Source organism: Chiloscyllium plagiosum, unplaced genomic scaffold, assembly GCF_037043375.1.
Source record: "Chiloscyllium plagiosum isolate Xiang-an unplaced genomic scaffold, Cpla_swu_hap1 HiC_scaffold_6, whole genome shotgun sequence".
Classification (NCBI taxonomy): Eukaryota; Metazoa; Chordata; class Chondrichthyes; order Orectolobiformes; family Hemiscylliidae; genus Chiloscyllium; species Chiloscyllium plagiosum.
This window is the reverse complement of record NW_028270144.1, coordinates 95,705,498-95,728,472: the sequence shown is the minus strand read 5'-3', so window position 1 is coordinate 95,728,472 and position 22,975 is coordinate 95,705,498. Positions and strand designations below refer to the sequence as shown.

The 22,975-nt window shown below is 40.9% G+C and overlaps 1 protein-coding gene across 5 annotated transcripts in view; it reads left to right on the top strand.

Annotated features, from left to right (window-relative positions):
* Positions 1 to 22,975, top strand: part of stard13b (StAR related lipid transfer domain containing 13b) — a 550,394-nt gene that overhangs the window by 469,933 nt on the left and 57,486 nt on the right. For 3 of the 5 annotated variants that reach the window (XM_087988237.1, XM_087988241.1, XM_087988238.1), the window contains 2 exons: positions 11,114 to 11,185; positions 19,826 to 19,907. In XM_087988237.1, coding sequence (XP_087844363.1) covers positions 11,114 to 11,185; positions 19,826 to 19,907 — 154 coding nt within the window. Of the gene's footprint in view, positions 1 to 3,877; positions 4,265 to 7,918; positions 7,997 to 11,113; positions 11,186 to 19,825; positions 19,908 to 22,975 lie in introns of those variants that run through there. The other 2 variants (XM_087988239.1, XM_087988240.1) reach the window with 2 other exon arrangements.

Here is a 22,975-nt window from a genome sequence, read left to right as displayed (position 1 = left end):
GTGCCCCCTCAGAATCTTGTACGTTTCAATGAGATCACCCTTCATTCTTCTAAATGCTAATGAATAAAAGCCCAACTTTGTTTAGCTATGCTTAACCTCTTCCCGTCTAACTCGGTCTTCTGAGTGTGGCTCACGTTTACTCTTTTCCTAGCTCGCATTGAGCCAAAGATGATGACAAAAGGACAAGATTCATGATGCAAAGAAATGCCGGTGTCTTATTGCTAAATGAGCATTTGCTGAGGGAGTGTGTTAATTCATACCTGTCTAATTTCTCCAGCAGAGAGGATGGAAGGGTAATGTTACCTTATCAGTAATCCAAAAACCCAGGCTAAACCTTTGGGGAATACAGGTTCAAATCATGTAGTCATTGGAATTTAAATTCAGTTCATAAAATCTGCAATTCAAAGCTTGTCTTAGTAATGATGACCATGAAACTCTCTCTGATTTGATGTAAAAACCTGTCTGGTTTGCTAATATCTCTTGGCGAAAGAAATCTGCTGCCCTTACAAGAAAGGGTTTAGAGGGATATGGGCCAAGTGCTGGCAAATGAGACTAGATTGATTTCATGATACCTGGTTGGCATGGACCAGCTGGGTCCGTTTCTGTCCTGTACATCTGTATGACTCTTTACTGGTATAGCCTATATATGACTTCAGACCTACAGCAATGTAGTTGTCTCTAACTGTCTTCAAGAGCAGTTTATGGATGGGTGACAAATGCTGATATTTCTACACCCCATGAAAGAATTTTTTAAAAAGTCCCTCATTAGAGGCTGACAAACAAAGAAGTAATAGACCTTTTATAGTTGACTACACCTGTTAGAAAAGCCATTTTGTTCACCGTTCTTGGGGCAAAATAGAATAGGAGTTTCTGTTTGTTCTTTGATTTTTTTTTTGGTTTTTGTTACAGTACCCTGCCGGCCAACTAGGTTGATATGTCTTGATATAAAACTACAAACACAAAATGATAAAACAGCTTATCCCTGAATTTTTAACTGCCATCCCTGCTCCCTTCCAAAATCCTTCAAGCTAACTGACTGAAACAACTGTTCATGCTGATTGTCAGAAAAACCCATCTGGTTCACTAATGTCTTTTAGGGAAGGAAACGGCTATCCTTACCTGGTCTAGGTATGACACATGACTCCAGACCAATAGCAATGTGGTTGGTTCTACTCAGATGGGGCAATAAATGCTGGCCTAGCCAGTGACACTGTCATCTTGTGAATGACCAGTATTCAATAGATTCAGGGGTAAAATTCTCTTGGGGGAGCATCAACCTGCTTCATCTTGAAATGCTGTTTGTTTTTTTTCATTTTGGCAGGAACTGAAATAATAACTGGGTATTTCATTGTAATTAATGTCATTTAATTCAATTCTTGCCCTCTCTTGGAGGTAGCAATTCGATCTCTAAAGCTGTACAATAGCTGAAATTTTTAAAATCGTTAAATATAATTCTTCTAAGAAATTTTTGCATTTTTGTGTCTGTTAAAGGTAAAATTGGAGAAACAGCTGCTTTGTGATTATGGGTAAGGGGCTGGAAGGTGACTTTGCTCTCAACCCCTTCATTAATCACAGCAGCTGTTTTTTTTGTTGCTGCTTCTGTTTGTTAAAACTATAAGTACAACTACCCTGTAAAGCTGCTCGGTTGTGTCAAAAGTAATAGTTTTCAGGAAATAACAGATGTTAATCGTGGGTTTTTTCTCTGTTTAATTGAGATGATGACCATTAGTCATGGGAATGCCAGAACTAATTCCCAAAAACATTTTCTTTTGTCTAAACAATGTTTCAGTGAAATGGAAACATATCATTTTAGTAAGAATACTGCATCACAGACTAAGATTACTTCACCCATTAACTGTCTATAACACTATCTCTCACTTTATCTATCTCTAACTCCCTCTTTCTTCCTTTCTTTCTTTAATGCATTCATGGGTTGAGGGCGTCACTGGCTAGGCCAGCATTTATTGCCCATTCCTAATTGCCCAGAGGGCAGAAGAGAGTCAACCACATTACTGTGTGTAGTGGAGTCACGTGCAGGCCAGAGCAGGTAAGGATGGCCGTTTCCTTCTCTGAAGGAGATTAGCAAACCAGATGGGTTTTTCCAACAATGGATTCATGGTCATCATTAGACCCTTAATTCCAGATTTTTTTTTGTTGAATTCAAATTCCATCATATGCTATGGTGAGATTTGAACCTGGAACCCCAGAACATTACCTGCGCCTCAGGATGAACTGTTCAGCGATAATACCTCGAGACCATCACCTCCCCTTTGTTGTTTCTGTGAGTCTACGTGTCTGTCTAACTCTTTATTCCCCTCTTTATTAAACAGAGAAAACACTACTATTAACATGTCTTTGATTTGAGGTCTTTGAAGAGGTGACCAAGAAGATAAATTAGGACAGAGTGGTAGACACTGACATTAGCAAGGCTTTCAACAAGGCACCACATGGTAGCCTGATTACTGAGGTTAGGTTACAGGGAGAGTTGGTAAATTGGATACAAAATTCACTTGATGAGAGACAGAGGGTGGTAGTAAGGGATTGTTCAGACTGGAGGCCTGTGACCAATGGTGTGCTGCAAGAATTGGTGCTGGGTCCATTGTTGGTTAGTGCATTGAGTACAGGAGTTGGGTTGTCATGTGGACGTTGGTGGGGCCACATTTGGAGTGCTGTGTACAGTTCTGCTCACCCTGATTTAGGAGGGATGTTGTTAAACTGAAGAGGGTACAAAGATGATTAACATGGATGTCACCGACTCCAGAAGGTTTGGGTTATAAGGAGAGGCTGGATAGGATGGAACTTTTTTTTCCCTCCGGGAAGTTGATAAAATCACGAGGGGCATAGATAGGGTGAATAGCCAACATCTTCCCTCCAGGATAGGGGGAGTCCAAAACTAGAGGACATAGCTTTAAGGTGAGAGAGGAAAGATTTAAAAGGGACCTGATGGGGTAGCGTTTTCACAGAGGGTGGTGTGTATGGAACAAGCTTCAAGAAGATGGATCGGAAGGATTTAGAGGGATATGGGCCAAACGCAGGCAAATGAATCCAGTACAGTTTAGGAAACCTGGTCAGCATAGGCAGGTTGGGCCGAAGGGCAGTTTCTACGCTGTGAGACTCTGATTCTAGGACTCTTGAGTTATAGAATGAAGTATTGATTAACCTACCACCTGTTGGCTTTTACAGCAGATCAGCAACTGAGAAATTCTCCCTTTTGCATAGTTTGGTTTAATGTGGCACGAAGGTTTAGTTATACTGGCACTTTTAATATTTGATGCAAAACCGTTTCAGGTGCCCAGCAATACAATGATGAGAATGTCATTCGGATGCCACATCACCGATCAGATTTGACTGCTGCTTGGCTTGTGGTATAGACCTGTCCATTTTCATGTGTGGTCCTAGCTAAGAAATGACAATGGCAGTTTAATGATGCTCACTTTTTGATTTTTGATCAGGCGATGTAAAGTTCCACCTGGTTGAAAAAAAAATGCAAGTCTGTAACTTTGATAGTAAGCTTGCGTTCTTAAACAAGTATTTTAAAATGCATTGTATCATATTCATCAAAAACGTTTTTTTTTAAAAATGTGCTTTGCAAACCTGTTTCTGACGCAAGTGTCGCTATAAACTGCATAAAAGTACACCACAAAGGATTATCATAGCTAACCACAGTCTGAAGTAAACATTTACAGTGCTGTCTCTGGAATTGCAGGAATGACGAACAGTGCGTATATGCAAAGTTAAAAGTATAACGAGCACAGCACAAAGTTGTGGGAACGAAGGGAAAAAAAAACCTTCCAGTCACCTTACAAAATTCCAATTAAAGAGAGACTCCGATTTCTCTGCCTGCTCTTTTTTGTTTAACCGATGCAGCCTTCGGCATTTTTTCTCTCTCTCTGTGCTGACATGTAGCAGCAGTGCCTGGGAAGCCCCACCCAATTCAATCTGATTCCAGGGATTAGCCCATTCCAATCTAGGGGTTGGATTTCCTGGTATGTGTGTACTTTCAATCTGGTTGACAAGGAAGTAGTGAAAAGCTGTGTTGTTCTGAGGGAACTTTTACTCTGATGGATCATCAGAGGTAGCACCTCTGTCTAGATCGGAAAACTTCGGTGTATCGGATAATAGAGGCAGATGCCTGCATCGATTCCGTGCTGTCATTTAACGATTTTGACATTAGAACGAAGTGAACAGCGGAAATTGTAGCCAAATTGGTCTGATTAAAACTATTTAATGCCTAAGGAACACGGCTATATCATGATTCTGCCAAGTAAGTCATTTGCTCGTTTTACAACCAGTTTATTTTCTGATGATTCCATTAAGATTTATATTTTGACAGTGGCATTGTTCACGCCTAAAGTAACTTCTAAAGAAATATGAAGTTTTCCGATAAAATGTCAGGCGCGGTTTCGCTCCAGTTTGTACATGTGTCACTAGGCGGGCTTTTTGTGGTAGTTTGTTCACTGGATGATTGACCAACTTGAACCATAAGGTGGGAGTGTGGGGAGGAGACAAATAACATTGCGAACTGTAATCTTACAAAACATTTATTTCTTCTTCGTGCTCAGTGGTATCGGTTTGGAGATGTCGTTAAGATAATGTGGTTCTTTTTGCTTTCTGTAGGTCAAAACATGTTTGTTTTGACACTTTTTTTTTGACAGTTTACGTCTATTGGATGTTAAACGTCAATTTAAAGAGAAACCGTAGGTGCAGACGTGCAAAAGCGTTGAAACAGCTCTCCCTACAGTCCCACATCTTGATTTTGTTGAGAGTCACATGCCAGAAGCTCCAGCTTACCGAGGAAGGTGAACTCTTATCTGACACACTCTGCAGTTCGGGGAGGGAAAGATATAATAAACTGACGACATGAAAAGCTTCTTTGCAGCCACCATTTTCATTGACCCTGCATTGACGATTCCAACCTTGGGCGACTATCTGTGTGGAGTTTGCACATTCTGTGTCTGTGTGAGTTTCCTCCCACAGTCCAATGCTGTGCAGTTTAGGTGAATTGGTCATGTTAAATTGCCCGTAGTGCTCAAGGGTCATATAAGCTGGATGCAGCGGTCAGGGGAAATGTAGACTAATAGGGGTAGGAGAATGGGTCTGGGTAGGATATGATTCGGAGGATCAGTGTGGGCCAAATGGCCTGGTCCCACACTGTGGGAATTCTGTGATGGTGACAATAGGCAATTGAGCATAACCTACACATTTTTGGACTGTGGGAGGAAACCGGAGGAAATCACACAAACACGGAAGATGCAAACTCAACATAGACAGTCGCCCAAGGCTGGAATCGAACTTGGAACCCTGGTGCTGTAAGGCAACAGTGCTAACCACTGAGCCACTGGAGTTTTTCTGCACTCTGTTTTGTCAGACCACCTTTGTAGCGGTTACCACAAGATCTGTGGTCACGATATTCCTGATGAAGGGCTTCTGTTCGAAACATCATCTCTCCTGTTCTTCAGATGCTGCCTAACCTGCTGTGCTTTTCCAGTGCCACACTTTTTGACTCTGATTCTCCAGCACCTGCAGTTTTCACTTTCTCCACCTTAGTACAGACCTCCTGATCACCAATTATAGACCACATCTGCACAAAGGACCCTGTAGCTACTCGGTTTCTCTCACTGAAAATAAGAATCTTAAATGTTTAATGCAAACTTAAGTTTATCGGAATCAATCTTAAAGCCAATGATACATTTTCAGAAACAAATAGCCTTCATGGAAATATCATATGATTTATACCTTTATTTGGTTGTACACTTCAATGGAAGCAAGTTAAATATTCTCACGTAGCTAATGCCATTTTTAGATATCCTGAAATGTTGGTGCAGGGCTCACTTCAGTTCAGAATCATGATTAATGGACTTCAGGACTTATTTAAATACCAGACAGATGGTGCACTGTGTTAATCATCGCTTCAAGCAGTCTATTCATCAGTGCAATGTCATTAAGCAATATCTGAGCTTGAGTTTTTTTCCTGCTTTCTCTTTAAATTGGGACCATAGCAAAAAAGACCAAATTTCAGCAAAGCTATGATTCTGTTACCTTGCAGATTTTTCAAGTTACGGCAGTCCATTGTACAACATAACTAAAAAGCACACACTGCCAGTTCAGTGAAAATATTCATGTAGTATGTCGACAGCTTGAGAGGCATTACTTTAGAACCACCAGATAGGAGATCAGGAAATCAGTACAGTCAATAAAAATGATTATAGTAAAAGGAACCAAGTTAACTGAACAAGTTAATGGTCTCCAGTGCCCCAGTTTCCTGCAAAATTACCTCACTTTAGGGTAAAGTGAGCTGCTTTTTCAGGCACTCCTCTGAATAGAAAGGCCTACAGGTTATGCATAACAAGGTGGGAGGCCATACACACCCACCCACCTCACGAAAATGTTATTGTACAGAGGCTGACGTATTGCAGGGAATTTTCAAAGCAGTCATGACGAGCTGGTGTCAAAACCTGTACATGCTGGTTCATTGCAAAGAATTTCATATTTATTCGTTTTGGGTTATTGTGAACGCAAACAGACAACAATTCAGTCATTGTCACTGTAAAAGTTACTTTTTTGGATGATAGGTTGCATTTCTCTTGGGCTCTAATCCAAGCCCTAAGGTGCAGGTCTGTCTGCAAATGCTTCTGTGTGTTTGTAGATATGTCTGAAGGCTTATTCCCACACTTGTGTGAATGAATGTCTTTCTTTTGGAACTTTACAATGGCATTGTGACAGCTGTATCTGTTAACCAAAGCAAAATCAATTGCAGTATTTTAGTGTAGTGCATTTCCTTAATGTGATCTATTTTAACTATTTTAATAAATGGAAAAACATTTCTAATAAATATAGAAAATGCTGTTTGAAAACTCGGTCAGCATCCATGGAGAAAGAAGTAATGTTTTGAGTCCAGGATAACACACTTTTTCAGGACTAGTGAAAAAAGTCCCGAGTTGATAATCTGAAGTTTATTGTTTTAGTAGTCTAGTATCCTTTCTGGCAGACATTGCTTCACAACAGTTTTAAAAATAAGTATGTGTGGATGAGCACCTAAAATGTCACAACGTTCAAGGCAATGAACCAAGTGCTGGAAAGTAGTATGTGTAGGTAGGTTAGCATAGATTTGATAGGCTGAAAGGCTTCCTCTGGGGTGCATGTGACTGATTTTATGCAAATTCATATAGCAGGTAATAAAAATGTAGCTATAGTTGGGATTATCAAATAAATTGGAGTGAACTATCCTAAATTGAACCCATTCCTTCAGAATGACGTATATGTCAGCCTCTACTAGCCCTGTCATACTTTCCAATTATATGTCTGAGAACAGTAGTTAAATGAAGTTGGGATCTCTACAGTGGACAACTACACTAACATTATATCTTCTTTCTATCATCCCTGACCCTGCTACAAAAGATTGGCGATTCCCTCCTCATTTCCTTATAATTGGCTGCAACTTGAAAATTTTCCGCACAGAGATACCGTTTTTATTGTCCATAGCTAGCCCGCCAGCCAGATATTGAATGAGTTTATTTTTAGAAGTCACATCAGTGTCTCCAACGCTGTGTGTGGCTGATATGGACTCATGCCAAGGATTTCATTCATTGGATTTTAACATCTTCATCCATCATTTTGTTGTGATTGCTCCTCATGGCAAATTTTTATTATTGTTGTCAAGGAAATAAAATTAGAGTGCAGCCGAATTAAATCATTATCCACATTACTCTGGTAGTTAGCGTTGACTGTTATTTTCTGAATAATAATGCCAGTTCTATTTTGATTGTGATATGTTTTTTAAAAAAAAAAGTCTGTTTCACATTCTGATTAAAGCACTGTTTGCAAGTCTCGATGTGTATTTGCATTCCTTGATCTAAAATATCCTAATCAATGGCTTTTTAATGGTTATCCTGAAGAAATAGGAACTGCAAATATCGCATCCAATTCTTTGAAAAAACAATATATTAAAGCTTTGAAAATACCATGAAATGCTTACTTGGAAAGAAATTTCTGGAAGGTATGTAGTGGTATGCCTCCGATACCTTTTTTTAAGAATGCTGAAAAGATTTGCTTTCTGGCAAGAGATTTTTTTTTGTGTGTTGGACTGCTGTTACATTGTTCATGTAACCAATACATTTTTTTCAGATTATTGAAATCCAGGAATAGCTGCTACAGAATCACTACCATGCTAGTGATTGTAAGTCTTTCAGTACTATGGTACTTGACATTTTATTCCCCCCCCCCCCCCCCCTCCTCCCACCGCCCCCTAGGGTACAAGCAAGATTAATTAAAATGTGTGAAGATAGACACAGCTTATGAGGTCACCTGTAAGCTATTGTATGCACCTGGTGCCTAAAACAGACAGTCTTTCTGATTCAGAAGATCAGTATAGATGAGAAAGGTCATGCACCCCACTGAATATAAAGTACAGTCTGCCTAATTTGTCGTCTAAATTCTGACTTGATTGACAATAGAATTGTTATTGCTGTAACTATACAGGTCACTCTTTATGAAGAAGTGCTTGTCTTTTCACCAAGGATATTACTTTCAAAAAGGCAAATTCAGGAAGATGATAATGCTACTTCAGAAAAGAAAGCAGTTGCCAACTTTTAATGCAACTGATCACCTAAGAATTCTTTTATCAGTCTTACACATCATATCTTATAGATCTGATCATATTGCAAAACTATTGTATAAGTGTCATAATAGAATGGTATTAGAAATTTTAAAACTGGTTCTTGTAGCACAGTAGTAGCATTTCTACCTCTGGGTCAGTCCCAGAGTTCAAGCCCCACCTGCCCCAGTCATGTGTTATAATTTGCATGAATAGGTCTCACCAGTGCCTATATTAACGTATAACCTCCTTTTATTTGTATTCAAATTCCCCAATGATAAATTATATTCCATTTAGCTTTCCTAATTACTTTCTGTACCTGCATACTAACCTTTTTTGTGATTCTTCGACGGAGAAACCCAAATCTTGCTGCATCTGAGCTCTACAATCTCTCACTATTTGAGACTGTGATGCTATGCTGCTTGTGTATTCTTCTTGCAAAAATAGACAGCTTCATGTTTTTGTACATCATACTCCATTTGTCAAATCTTCTTCGTCCTGTCACTTAGAGGCAGAGCATGGAAACAGACCCTTCCATGCCTAACATAATCCCAAACTAAACTCGTCCCACCTGCCTGCTCCTGGACCTTATCCATCCAAATCTTTCCTTTTCCTGTATTTATCCAAATGTCTCTTTAAACATTTGTAATTGTAGCCATATCCTCCACTTTCTGAGGAAGTTCATTCCACACACGAACCCCCCTCTGTGTAAAACCTTTGCCTCTTACATTTGTCTTAAATCCCTCTCCTCTCACCTTTAAAAATGTATCCCTTAGTCTTGAAATCCTCCATCCTGGGAAAAGACAATGACCATTAACTCTATCTATATCTCCCATTATTTTATAGACTTCTATCAAGTCGCCTAACTAAACGATCAATATTTTTGTGACCTCCTTGTATCCTCTTCGCAACTTACATTCCTATCTATTTTTGTGTCATCAAATTTGGTATTCTTTTTATTTTTGTGAATTATGAGAAGTTAAAGTCCCAGCACTGACCATGGGGCACTTGTATATTTTGCCAACTTTAAGAGATTTGTTTACACCTACTGTCTACTTCCTGTTCATTAGTAATCTTCTATCCATGCCAACATACTACTTGTTGGTACCATGCAACCAGAAATCTCGCCATTCTGCATTGATAATGTACTGGGAACCAAGTTAGTTCATTGAGTAAAATGTGCACCCAGCAAAGTTTTTTTTTAAGTGAGGGGGAGATTAGGTGGGGTGCACCTGATGAGGTTTAGACCACCATCTCCCCCCCACCACCCCAAACCCATTGCAGAGCTCCAGCAGGCCATAGGACAATGGAGAGTTATCCACATCGTCATGCATCCAGAGTGACTCAGTAGGCCGGGCCAGATTTTCTTCTCCTAAGTATTAAACCAGGTGGATTTTTAAGAAAATTGACATTAGTTACGTGGTTGCCATGACACTAGCTTTTTATTGAATCAAAAAATTAACTGTTGCCAAAGTGGCTTTGAATCCATGTCCCAAGAACATTGTTGAGGTTCTGGATTACTAAACCAGTGACACCACCTCCCTCCTCACTCTTGGCTTTCTAAGGGACTCAATAGCTGAAGGGCTTGCAGGTTGCCTGACACGTTGGCAACTCAACAATAAACGGACAGGAAGGTGATGGACTGGTCACTAATTTTATTGAATGTGTCAATCCTCAGCAACTCTTCAAATATGCTGGGAGTTGGGGGAAGGGGCAAAATTCATCCCAGAGATCAGGTTGACTTGCTGCAAATTCCATCACCTGACTTAGGATCCAATCACAGAAAATGGGCAAGTAGCAGTGAAGGGTATTATTGCAATAACCTTTCTACAATCGAAAAAACATGCTAACATGTTTTGAAAACTAGGAATTTCTTGCATTTCATTTCGTAGTTATTTATAACCATCAGATGGTAAAACATTAACAAAAGAGTGACAGTGCTTTCCTCCAGACGGATTAATTACCTGATGAAATGGTGTTTACCACACCAACTGCTATTGATCTTTTTGCTGTGTGATGTCATTGTTATGAGCAAAACACAAGCACACCCTCTAAATGGAACGGATCATTTTTTAAAACCTGCTTGAACTCCTGACACTGTCTGGTCATCTGTGCCATGACCATTTTCTCTTTATCCACAGCCTTGCACAGTATTATAGAGTTTATATTGGTTTGCAAGGTGGTTGAGATGTAAAAGGAAGGGGAACTTTGTTACTTAGAGTCATAGGGATGTACAGCATGGAAATAGATCCTTCATCCTTTCAGAAACCTAATTGTATGTTTTGAGTTAGTTTCCCTCTCATCCAAATGGACAAAAACCATTTGAAGAGATCTTGACTCACATTTTGGTATTTCATTCACATTGTTCAGATTCATTTGAAAGTGCTTTATTTATTGAGAGCTACTTTGTTTAACCTGACAACAGTGGAGTCTGATGCATATTTCTTTTGAGCAAGATGCAGTTAAATGTAGAGCTCTGCCCGAATATTAAACAGGTTTTTGCCCCTCTTTTTTTTCCAGAGATTGAAGCCAAGGAAGCATGTGACTGGTTGAGAGCTGCTGGGTTCCCTCAGTATGCACAACTGTATGAAGGTAGGTTTGGAGATTGTATATTTTGAATAATGTGGATAAATACACATGCTTGTGTGGCAGATACATGTTCCTGATTGATGCTCAGAGATGGAATCTTATATTCCTAGAGGAGATGAAGTTGGAAATGGCATTTAAATCGCCACAGAGATGACAAATTCAATCTCTGGCATCATCCTGCCTCCTGAATTAAATGTGGGCTGAAAAGGTTGACTTACTGTCTCACCTTGTAGCTAATTATTAAGTTATGACGCAAGAGCTTCAATCACTTAAGGGTCTCAAACTTGCTGCTGGGATTAACCCAGCTGCATGTGGGCCTGTCCACAAATGTCTGTCTTGGATTAAAGAGTGCGAGGTACTTGTCAGTTTTTGGTTGTGGGAGAATGGGTTGAGTTAAGAATGGATTTCTGTGTGCTTGTGTCCTTGGTCTGAGGAGAAAGTGAGGACTGCAGATGCTGGAGACCAGAGTCGAGAGTGTGGTGCTGGAAAAGCACAGCAGGCCAAGCAGCATCCGAGGAGCAGGAGAATCGACATTTCCCTTCATCAGGAATGCTCATCCCCGATTAGGGGCTTATGCCCGAAATGTCGATTCTCATGATCCTCGGAATCTGCCTGACCTGCTGTGCTTTTCCAGCACCACACTCTCGACTCCTTGGTGTTAGGGTTTGCAATCTCAGTGGCAGCAGCAGTCATAGCCTTCAATGTGGCATTGCTGAGCATAGAATCTGCTTACCTATGGCTAGCCAGCAACGGTTGTTGTGGTGGGCCTTCTGCTCCAGGGACCTAATTAACCTGGATCCAGACAAAGGCTGCCCACTGTCCTCCTCAAGTGCCTAATGGGCAGGTGATGTGGTAGCTCCCTCTAAGAGTCATCATCGGTGCCGTGACATGTTTTCAAATAACACACAAGACACTGACTAAACTCTCAAGGTTCTGCCCAAGAACCTCAGAGCAGTTCTTGTTTAACTCCTCTTCCTGAACTTGTACACTTTTTTTTAATGTCAAGAACAATTTTTTGCTTATTGATGCAAATATATAAAGGGTATTAAAACAAATCGTGTGGAAATGATCATTCATTAGAAAAGGAATACTGGTTTACCCAGAAATGTAATTTATGATGCTAGTACAATTGCAACATTTAAAAGGCATCTGGATGGGTAAATGAATAGGAAGGGTTTAGAGGAATGTGGGTCAAGTACTTGCAAATGAAACTAGATTAGTTTGGGATATCTGGTCAGCATGGATGAACTGGACCAAAGGGTCTGTTTCAGTCCTGTACATCTCTGACTCTATGAGGAGAAAGTGAGGTCTGCTGATGCTGGAGATCAGAGCTGGAAATGTGTTGCTGGAAAAGCGCAGCAGGTCAGGCAGCATCCAGGGAACAGGAGAATCGACGTTTCGGGCATAAGCCCTTCTTCAGGAATGGGGAAAGTTTGTCCAGCAGGCTAAGATAAAAGGTAGGGAGGAGGGACTTGGGAGAGGGGCGTCCAACCACAAGGGATGAACTCGGATTTCACCAGTTTCCTCATTTCCCCTCCCCCCACCCTGTCTCAGTCAAATCCATCAAATTCAGCACCGCCTTCCTAACTTGCAATCTTCTTCCCGACCTCTCCGCCCCCACCCCAGTCTGACCTATCACCCTCACCTTGACCTCTTTCCACCTATCACATTTCCGACGCCCCTCTCCCAAGTCCCTCCTCCCTACCTTTTATCTTAGCCTGCTGGACAAACTTTCCCCATTCCTGAAGAAGGGCTTATGCCCGAAATGTCGATTCTCCTGTTCCCTGGATGCTGCCTGACCTGCTGCGCTTTTCCAGCAACACATTTCCATCTCTGACTCTATGCCGCTATGATTTGAGAGGATCCAAAAAAAGAGTGCTCTCTCTCTGTGCTAACTTTGCTGTACTAGCTAGATGAACAGACCTCAATGTGACTAGGGCATGTAGAAAGATTATGGTAACTATCCAGAACTGCTTGCTGGGAAATTCCTATATGAATGTCAGTAGAAGATCAGCACACAGAAATCCATTCTTAAAACCAGTGCTTTGTAGATGTCCTACTGTTGCTAGTCATCTCCCACGCAAGTCAGTTAAATATAGTTTCTTGCTTGCTTTGCTTTTCTAATTGCATTGTGAACCTCAGTTTACTAGATTTGTGAACACTGAAATACTATGTCATAATTAGGCTTAGTTCGATATTTCCCATCAGTATCCTGGCTGCGGAGGGGTCGATATCAACAATCAGCACTTTCACAGCAGCCACTTGAATGAAGGCTGTTAGCAGCTGTCGAAATTTAAGTTCGTCTTACTGTCTTCAAGCCAGGTGGCAATGGGGGAGGGAACAAAGTTGTGTGGGAAATCATCATCAGAATTATGCACCATTACGTGTTCAGGCATTAATACTGTGCTTTCAGGTGCCTGTACAGTACAGCACAGTCTTCATGCTTGTAGTGAGATGACAGGTATGGTGTTACTGATGAGTAATGAAGGCAGAATCAAAAATATCTCTGAAAATTTTAACAATAAGAATATTTTTCTTTAGTTTAACAAGACATGGTCAGCGAACATGCCACTGACGAGGATTTCACAATACATTCAGTTGGACAGCATTGTTAGTGGAAAACATATCCTACCTTAGAATCATAGAATCCCTGCAGTGTAGAAACAGGCCATTCGGCCCATCGAGTCCACGCCAACCATCTGAAGAGCATCCCACCCAGACCCACTATCCCCATAACCCTGCATTTCCCATAGCTAACCACATCCCTGGATACTGTGCAATTTAGCATGACCAATCCACCTAATATGCACATCTTTGGACTGTGGGAGGAAACCAGAGGACACAGAGGGAACCCATGCAGACATGGAGAGAATAGAACATAGAAGAATACAGCGCAGTACAGGCCCTTTGGCCCTCGATGTTGCGCCGATCCAAGCCCACCTAACCTATACTAACCCACTATCCTCCATATACCTATCCAATGCCCGCTTAAATGCCCATAAAGAGGGAGAGTCCACCACTGCTACTGGCAGGGCATTCCATGAACTTACGACTCGCTGAGTGAAGAACCTACCCCTAACTTCAGTCCTATATCTACCCCCCCTTAATTTAAAGCTATGCCCCCTTGTAATACCCGACTCCATACGCGGGAAAAGGTTCACACTGTCAACCCTATCTAACCCCCTAATCATCTTGTACACCTCAATCAAGTCACCCCTAAACATTCTTTTCTCTAATGAAAACAGCCCCAAGTGTCTCAGTCTTTCCTCATACGATCTTCCTTCCATACCAGGCAACATCCTGGTAAACCTCCTCTGCACCCGTTCCAGTGCCTCCACATCCTTCCTATAGTATGGCGACCAAAACTGCACACAATATTCCAGATGCGGCCGCACCAGAGTCTTATACAACTGCATCATGACCTCAGGACTCCGGAACTCAATTCCTCTACCAATAAAAGCCAGTACGCCATATGCCTTCCTCACCGCACTATTTACCTGGGTGGCAACTTTGAGATCTGTGTACATGGACACCAAGATCCCTCTGCTCATCTACACTACCAAGTATCCGACCATTAGCCCAGTACCCCATCTTTTTGTTATTCTTCCCAAAGTGAATCACCTCACACTTAGCTACATTGAATTCCATTTGCCACCTTTCTGCCCAGCTCTGCAGCTTCTCTATATCCTGCTGTAACCTGCCACATCCTTCCTCACTGTCAACAACTCCTCCGACTTTCGTATCATCCGCAAACTTGCTCACCCAACCTTCTAACCCCTCTTCCAGGTCATTTATAAAAATGACAAACAGCAATGGTCCCAAAACAGATCCTTGCGGAACACCGCTAGTGACGGCACTCCATGAAGAAACTTTGCCATCAACTACTACCCTCTGTCTTCTTCCATCCAGCCAATTCCTAATCCAAACCTCCAACTCACCCTCAATGCCATATCTCCGTATTTTCTGTAGTAGCCTACCATGTTGAACCTTATCAAACGCCTTACTAAAATCCATATATACCACATCTACCGCTTTCCCCTCATCAACCTCCTTCGTCACCTTTTCAAAGAATTCAATAAGGTTTGTGAGGCACGACCTGCCCTTCACAAAACCATGCTGACTATCCTTCATCACATTATGCCTATCCAGATGTGCATAAATCCTATCCCTTACAATTCTCTCTAAGACTTTGCCCACAACAGAAGTGAGACTCACCGGCCTATAGTTACTAGGGTTATCCCTACTCCCCTTTTTGAACAAGGGAATCACATTTGCTATCCTCCAGTCTTCTGGCACTACTCCTGTAGACAAAGAGGACATAAAAATCAAGGCCAATGGCTCTGCAATCTCCTCCCTTGCTTCCCAGAGAATCCTAGGATAAATGCCATCAGGCCCAGGGGACTTATCTATTTTCACCTTTTCCAGGATTTCCAACACCTCTTCTCTACATACCTCAAAGCCATCCATTCTACTTATTTGTGACTCAGTATTCACATCGACGACAATGCCCTGTTCCTGAGTAAATACTGAAGAAAAGTATTCATTCAGTGTCTCCCCAATCTCTTCCGCCTCCACACGCAACTTCCCACTACTATCCTTGACTGGACCTATTCCTACCCTAGTCATTCTTTTATTCCTAACATACCTATAGAAAGCCTTAGGGTTTTCCCTAATCCTACCGACTAAGGACCTTTCATGTCCCCTCCTTGCTGCTCTTAGCTCTCTCTTCAGGTCCTTCCTGGCTACCCTATAACTCTCAATCGCCCCAATTGAACCTTCACGTCTCATCTTGAGATAGGCCGCCCTCTTCCATTTAACAAGGGATTCCAATTCCTTATTAAACCACGGCTCCCTCGCACGACCCTTTCCTCCCTGCCTGACAGGTACATAATTATCAAGGACACTCAATAGTTGCTCCTTGAACAAGCTCCACATATCATTTACACTCTTGCCTTGGAGTCTACTTTTCCAAGCCACACATCCTAAGTCATGCCTCACCGCATCATAATTTCCCTGACCCCAGCTATAACTCTTGCCCTGTAGTACACACTTATCCCTCTCCATCACGAGAGTAAAAATCACCGAATTATGGTCACTATCCCCAAAGTGCTCACCTACCTCTAATTCTAACACCTGGCCTGGTTCATTACCCAGAACCAAATCCAGTATGGCCTCACCTCTTGTTGGCCTGTCTACATATTGTGTCAGGAAACTCTCCTGCACACATTGAACAAACACTGACCCATCTAACGAACTTGAGCTATAGCTTTCCCAATCAATATCAGGAAAGTTAAAGTCTCCCATAACAACCACCCTATTACTGTCACTCATCTCCTGAATCACCTTCCCTATCCTTTCTTCAATGATTCTAGGACTATTAGGAGGCCTGTAAAAGACTCCTAACAGGGTGACCTCACCTTTCCTATTCCTAACCTCAGCCCAAACTACCTCAGATGGCAAGTCCTCATCCATCGTCCTTTCCACCACTGTAATACTATCTTTGACAAGCAATGCCACACCTCCCCCTCTTTTACCCCCACCTCTGACCCTACTAAAACATTTTAAATCCTGGAACCTGCAACAGCCAATCCTGTCCCTGTTCTAGCCATGTCTCCGTAATAGCCACAACATCGAAGTCCCAGGTACCAACCCACGCTGCAAACTCCACACAGCCAGTTGTCCAAGGCTGGAATCAAACCCAGGTACCTGGCGCTGAGGTAGCAGTGCTAACCACTGAGCCACATGCTACCTCCTGTAGAAAGTTGGAAAACTCAACTGCTTAAGTTTACTTGCCCATCTTGTAACTGTCAGGAGCTCACCACCTTGTGTGTTTCTGGTGTAAGGTGAGGAACCGACCCTGACTGTCAAATCCTCCTTCAGTATACGTTTCTGGCATTAATGATGTCATCAGGACCCAACAGGCCTGAATGGAGAAGCTACTGTGACTTACACTTGCATCTTCTGTAGGCTTACAGGGAATCCAGGTCCATCAGTAAGTTTATTGCTTCCCTTTGTAGGGGTGCAAGGATGAATAGCACTGAAGGTACCCAAGACATTTTTGGGCCTTAATGCCACAGACACCGTCTGCCTTACCTCCTTTAAGACATTCCCAGAACCTCCTGCCACGTATCTGTGTGCATCATTTTAACCTGTACTTTAGCAAGAATCTATTGACTGCCCAGTTTTCCAGAGGAACGTTACTATCCAGGCAGTAAGTGGATCAGTAGCGTGTTAGCGTTAAGATGATCCATACCAGATTTCAGTTTAACCTTTGAATTGTAGCTCTTCATCACAAGCTGAAATATTAACCAGTCTTTTCTCTTTACGGAGTGCTGCCTGATCTGTTAATATATTTCTGTAATTTTCTAAAGTAATAGAGGGAGAGTTCTGGGTGTTTGGAACGCAAAATTGTTCTTAACTGGGATTTTATGAAACCTGCTTTTGCTGTTAGTAAGCAATCCTCTCAAGATGGCAACTACTTGCCTCGGGTTATCAAGCCAATTTTTTTGTTTTGTGTGCAGCACATAATCAATGTTCCTTGAATTCTCAGAACTGTGTTTTTCTCCAGTTTGCTGTGATTCTCAAACATTTCAAAAGGATATATTTCCCAGGCTGGTTTTCTTAATTGATTTTTCTCCGAGTGAGAGATGGGTTTAATGTTAGACAACTACTATTCTTTGTTGTTGTGACTGAAATTTATCTTAAGTCTGCCATAACTATATTTAGGGACCTAAATGTAGAGTTTGCAATAATAATCTACAAATTTAAGTGATTTTAACCTACGGTATAATGCTATGAACTGCCTTAAATACACAGCTATACATTCTGTAATTATTATTTTACACTGCACAATTACTTAAGAGTATGCGAAGGTCAATATAATTTACTAGCACGCTAATATAACATTCTTTGAGATTACCTCTGCAGCTTCTTTGAAACAATGGGCATCATAGACTGGTGAAGGATCATAAATAAAAACAAAGTGTTAGAAGTACTCATACGTCAGGGGTGCAGACCCTGTACCAGCTGTGTGTCCAAAGAGTTATTCCCCATTCCAAATACCAACCCATTACCCCTCCCCACCCTCAGAAGCTTTAGGCTACCTAACAATGGAAGCTGTAATGAGAGAGTAAATTGAACTGTTTAAGGTCAAAGGCAGTTTTCTTCCTATTTTCCACACCTTCCCAGCTATGTTATTTTCTATTCTTTACCTATTTACACTCTTGGTATCTCATATTTTTCAATTCCCAAATTTCTCATTGCATGTCCATTCACAACCACCTGATGAAGGAGCAGCGCTCCGAAAGCTAGTGCTTCCAATTAAGCCTGTTGGACTAAACCTGGTGTTGTGATTTTTAACATTATCACCTCAATAGTCTTCCATCCTAATTGCTTTAGATTTGTGCTGTTTGTGTTTGTATTGCATGAGCAAGCTTCCAGCCTTTGCAGTGTGCAATCTGACCTCCATTCTGTCAACCCCACCATCCTGTGGATCAACAAGACTTGTTGGCATGGTGAGCACCAGTATAAAAGCAATGAGTTTAAGTCCTAGCTGCTCCAGCGGTGTGGAACAAGATCACTGAGCAGTTTGGTTAGAAAATACTGAAAAGCAATAGATCTGTCAATGCTCAGTACAATTAGCCCAGCAATTAGTAATTCCTAACAAAATCACCAAATAAGCTGTTATGTCATCTATGCAGTAAGAAGTTTGTGTCTATATGAATTGTCAGACTTGACTGACTGTGAGGGCTGAATGCCTGAAGGTGATGACCATTAATCTTTTACCTTTTCCTATTAGTTGAGTAAGATAATATACATACACCATCAAATTTCCTTCCACAGGCCCACTTTTAAGATTTAAAATCTAAATTTCCTGTTTGGAATACACATCGTTCTTGTTTACCAAACATTGAACTGTTTAACCAACACCAGTGACTTGGCTGTTGGAGCAGTATCCTGTTCAGTGTTATCTTAAGTTGATCAGTTTACTGATTAATTGAATCTGTGGCAGTGGAACATGTTAAAAGAAATACTGGAGAGAAGTGTAATTAAAAACAAGATTATTGGAACTTTCGGGCTGTTATTGTAGAGATGTCCCAATTTATGCTGTGTTGCAGAAACATTCTGCAGCTGAGTACATTTGTCTCTGAGATCAGTGACATGATGAGAAATTTTGACAACTCTGTTTAAATAAATTAAACATTTGCTGGAATTGTTGACTTTATCATCTAACCAATGAAGAATTCCTTTAATGATGTGAGCTTCTCATTCTCTCAGAACAAGATTTGGACAAAATTGTATTTTCCAGTCAAATAACGCAATGAAAATTGTCAGCCACACAGCAAATTTTCTTAGAAATTGAGTATCCTTTTTAAATGAGTATTTGAAGTGTTGCAGTTTGTTTAAAAAAAACACAAAATCTTGTTAATATACTTATTTCCAATTGAAAATATAAAAGGTATAATTTTGTCATGAGGCACGTCTTTGCTCTTGTCAAATACACATGGGCCTGCTGGATATTTCTGATAATTTGTTTATTTTTTTATATAAAGATCATATTGTCTTTGAAGAAAGCATTGTTTTGTTCATTCATCGCAATATAGTATCCAGGTATAATTTTTTTTAAAAATTGATGTATTGCAGATTCACAATTTCCAATTGACATTGCATCTGTAAAGAAAGATCATGATTTCCTTGACAAAGATTTCATGGAGCCACTTTGTAGGTAAGGAGGAAAAACACAAATTTACTCACTATTGTTGAATTATAATATTGTGTTTCTTAATTTGAATTAAATGACAATTCTGAAAATGTTAGATGCTATACATGAACATGCATAACAGGCTTCAAGCAGTTTCTGAAGGATTAGTCACATCGGAGTCTTTTACCTATGAATTCATATGCATGTTATGTCAGCATATAACTGATACTCCTTTTGTTCATGCCAATATATATGCTGTGATTACATTTCCATAAAAAACATGCAATATTGTACTTTCTAGTAGAGCTGAAATATTAAATGAAATGAAACACATTTTGCAACTTCCTATTCCCATCAAAACTATAACATTTCTTGCTTGACCTATTTATGGAAAATGTTAATGGATCTCAAGAGATGAATGTAACAGAAAACGCTGTCTTGTTTTTAAAGGCCAGAGTATGCAAGAGATCTTTTAATGTTTTTAATCTCTGAAATTTATTGCCTTTGTCACCAGGATTAATTATGTTCAACATCAATGAGTTTATTTCTCTCAGACTGCAAAGTGATTAGTTGAGATATAATTGGAAACAGCAACATTGAGTGAATTAAAAGCCTAAATACAGCAACGTATCTGAAGCGCTTGTTGAGAAGCTCTGAAACTAAACAAACCTCTGGCTATTTATAATGTTGAGTGACAAAGATTTTTCAAGGAAGTGCAATGGGTATCAAGCTCATTAAAGTTCTATCACCGTAGAAGCAAACCTGAAGAAAGCAAATTGATTATTATCTGTGAAATAGATACTGGGGCTGTGAAAAGCATCACGTTCTTGGTCTCTTTAAGACTAATCCTTTTGAAGACTGATTTATCACGGTTATAGAAGTCACTTTGTCTTCCACGCTCTGAGCATCTCAGCCTGTGACTTCTTCTCCCTCTCCTGTATATTACAGATCATGAACTTAGTACCCTGGAGAAATAAGAGATGATGATTAGCCTGAAATCACAATCTTCCCACATGATTTCAAACGCTAGAGCTAATATAATTGCTTTTGCAGCTGTTGTTGCCAGGACAACGAGGGATGTGCAATAAACAGAGCCTTACCAGCATCAGTTTATGAATAAAAAATGGAAAGTGTCTTGAGGTGATTACTAAAGACTCTCAGCAGCTTTGCACTTGCTTTTGAGTCCATGATCACAGAATCCTGTCATCCAGATGAAAGGGATGCAATATTAGAAGGAATTATAGCTAGAAATACAAATAAGTTAAATAGAATTTTTGCTTTACTCCCTTCTCTTTTTTTTTTCCAGACTTTGCTTTTCAGCTGCTCTTGCCAGTTGGGTGTGACGTCCTGTCGGCCTTGCAGGAGATAGCTATAAATATCTGTTCCTTTGCTAATACAGCAACATGCAGAGAGTTGAAGTAAATCCACTTTCCATTTGTGGATTATGGCAAGCAGGGTTATCTGTGACTCTGCTTTTTACAGTGCTGTCAAAGCCATGAATTATTATTTAATATACATTTGACATAATTTATTATTTAAAAACAAAAGATTATAGATGCTTGAAATCTGAAAGGCAAACTCAAAAAATACTCCACAGTTCAGGCAGCATTCATGGAGAGAAACAGTTAATATTTCTGGTTCTGAGCTTTCATCCGAGCATAACAATAGAGAATGCAGTCATTCTTGGTTTTGTTTTCTAGGTAGACAGAAATATGATTGATCTTTTATTCTCCGCTCTACTTTCCCACCATAATCCTTGATTCCAGGCCTCAAGACACATGGAAGTGGCAAACAAAATCACCCCAAAAGGCCTTGGAAAATGTGAATATGTCGGATGGGAGTTGTTTGGGAGGGAGTTACAAACATTCAGGGAGATATTGTCCATGTACACGGGAAGGACCAACCTCATGAGGAACTGCTCCTCCTATCACCAACTGTTACTCACTTGCAGTTACTGCTGATTCCCACATCTGTTGCTGATGGGGTGGTTCTCAAACTATCTTTGAAGGACTGAATGGGAATGTCACTGGCTGCAGTGAATATGTGACTGGGATTGCTCTGAGCTGAGTAGGGCCTTGAGAGGGGAATGTGTTATTGTGGGCCAACTCCAAGGGCTGTCATCTTTTGTCTGGGGCTATGAAGGTTTAAGAGAGAGAGAAAAGAGAATAAAAGGAGGTGGGCACAGAGAAGGAGAGTCCCATTGTCCATACTATTATGTTTTCCATTCTCTTCTTTTCCACCTTGTCTGCCCCTTCCACCCTCCTTCATGTCTGTCCCAGCTTTTCTTAATCAAGAGCAAAGAAAATTACAGTGCAGGAACAGGAGCTTTGGCCCTCGAAGCCTGCGCCGATCCGGATCATCTATGTAAACCTGCTGCCTGTTTTCTAAGGATTTATATCCCTTTGCTCCCTGCCGATTCATCTATCTGTCTAGATACGTCTTAAATGATGCTATCGTTCCCGCCCCTACCCCCTCCACTGGCAATGCGTTCCAGGCACCCACTACCCTCTGCATGAAGAACTTTCCATGCATATCTCCCCTAAACATTTCCCCCTCACTTCGAACTCGTGACCCCTATAATCAAGTCCTCCACTCTTGGCGTAAAAGTTTCTTGCTATCCACCCTGTTTATACCTCATGATTTTGTAGGCCTATATCCGGTTTAGTGGGTTACCCTGGGGTTTCTAGTTTGATTCTTTGGTCAGTTATATATGAAGATCTTGGTCTACCAGTTGTCATATTCGTGCAGTGTGCTATTTTACCCTACACCACTTCCTTAATGTACCTGGTTTATGCTAGGAACAACATCCCAGCACGATTCATGTGCTGCTGTGTTTGGTTACTTCACCTGCAGACCCATTCCTTGGTTCAGATCTCTGAATTGGCCCACTGGCTTACTGTCAACTGTTGACCTCCCTATCTAAAGGGTGGTAAAGTAAATTATGTAACTTGTCTGATGTCGATGTTCAATCCTGTGCTGGTTATCGAGCCCTAGGGATCCAGACAACTGTACCAATTGTTGTGAAACGATCACCCTGGAATTTGCAGGATTCGAGCAACTAAAGATTTTATGTGAGCATCTGCAAGGAAGCA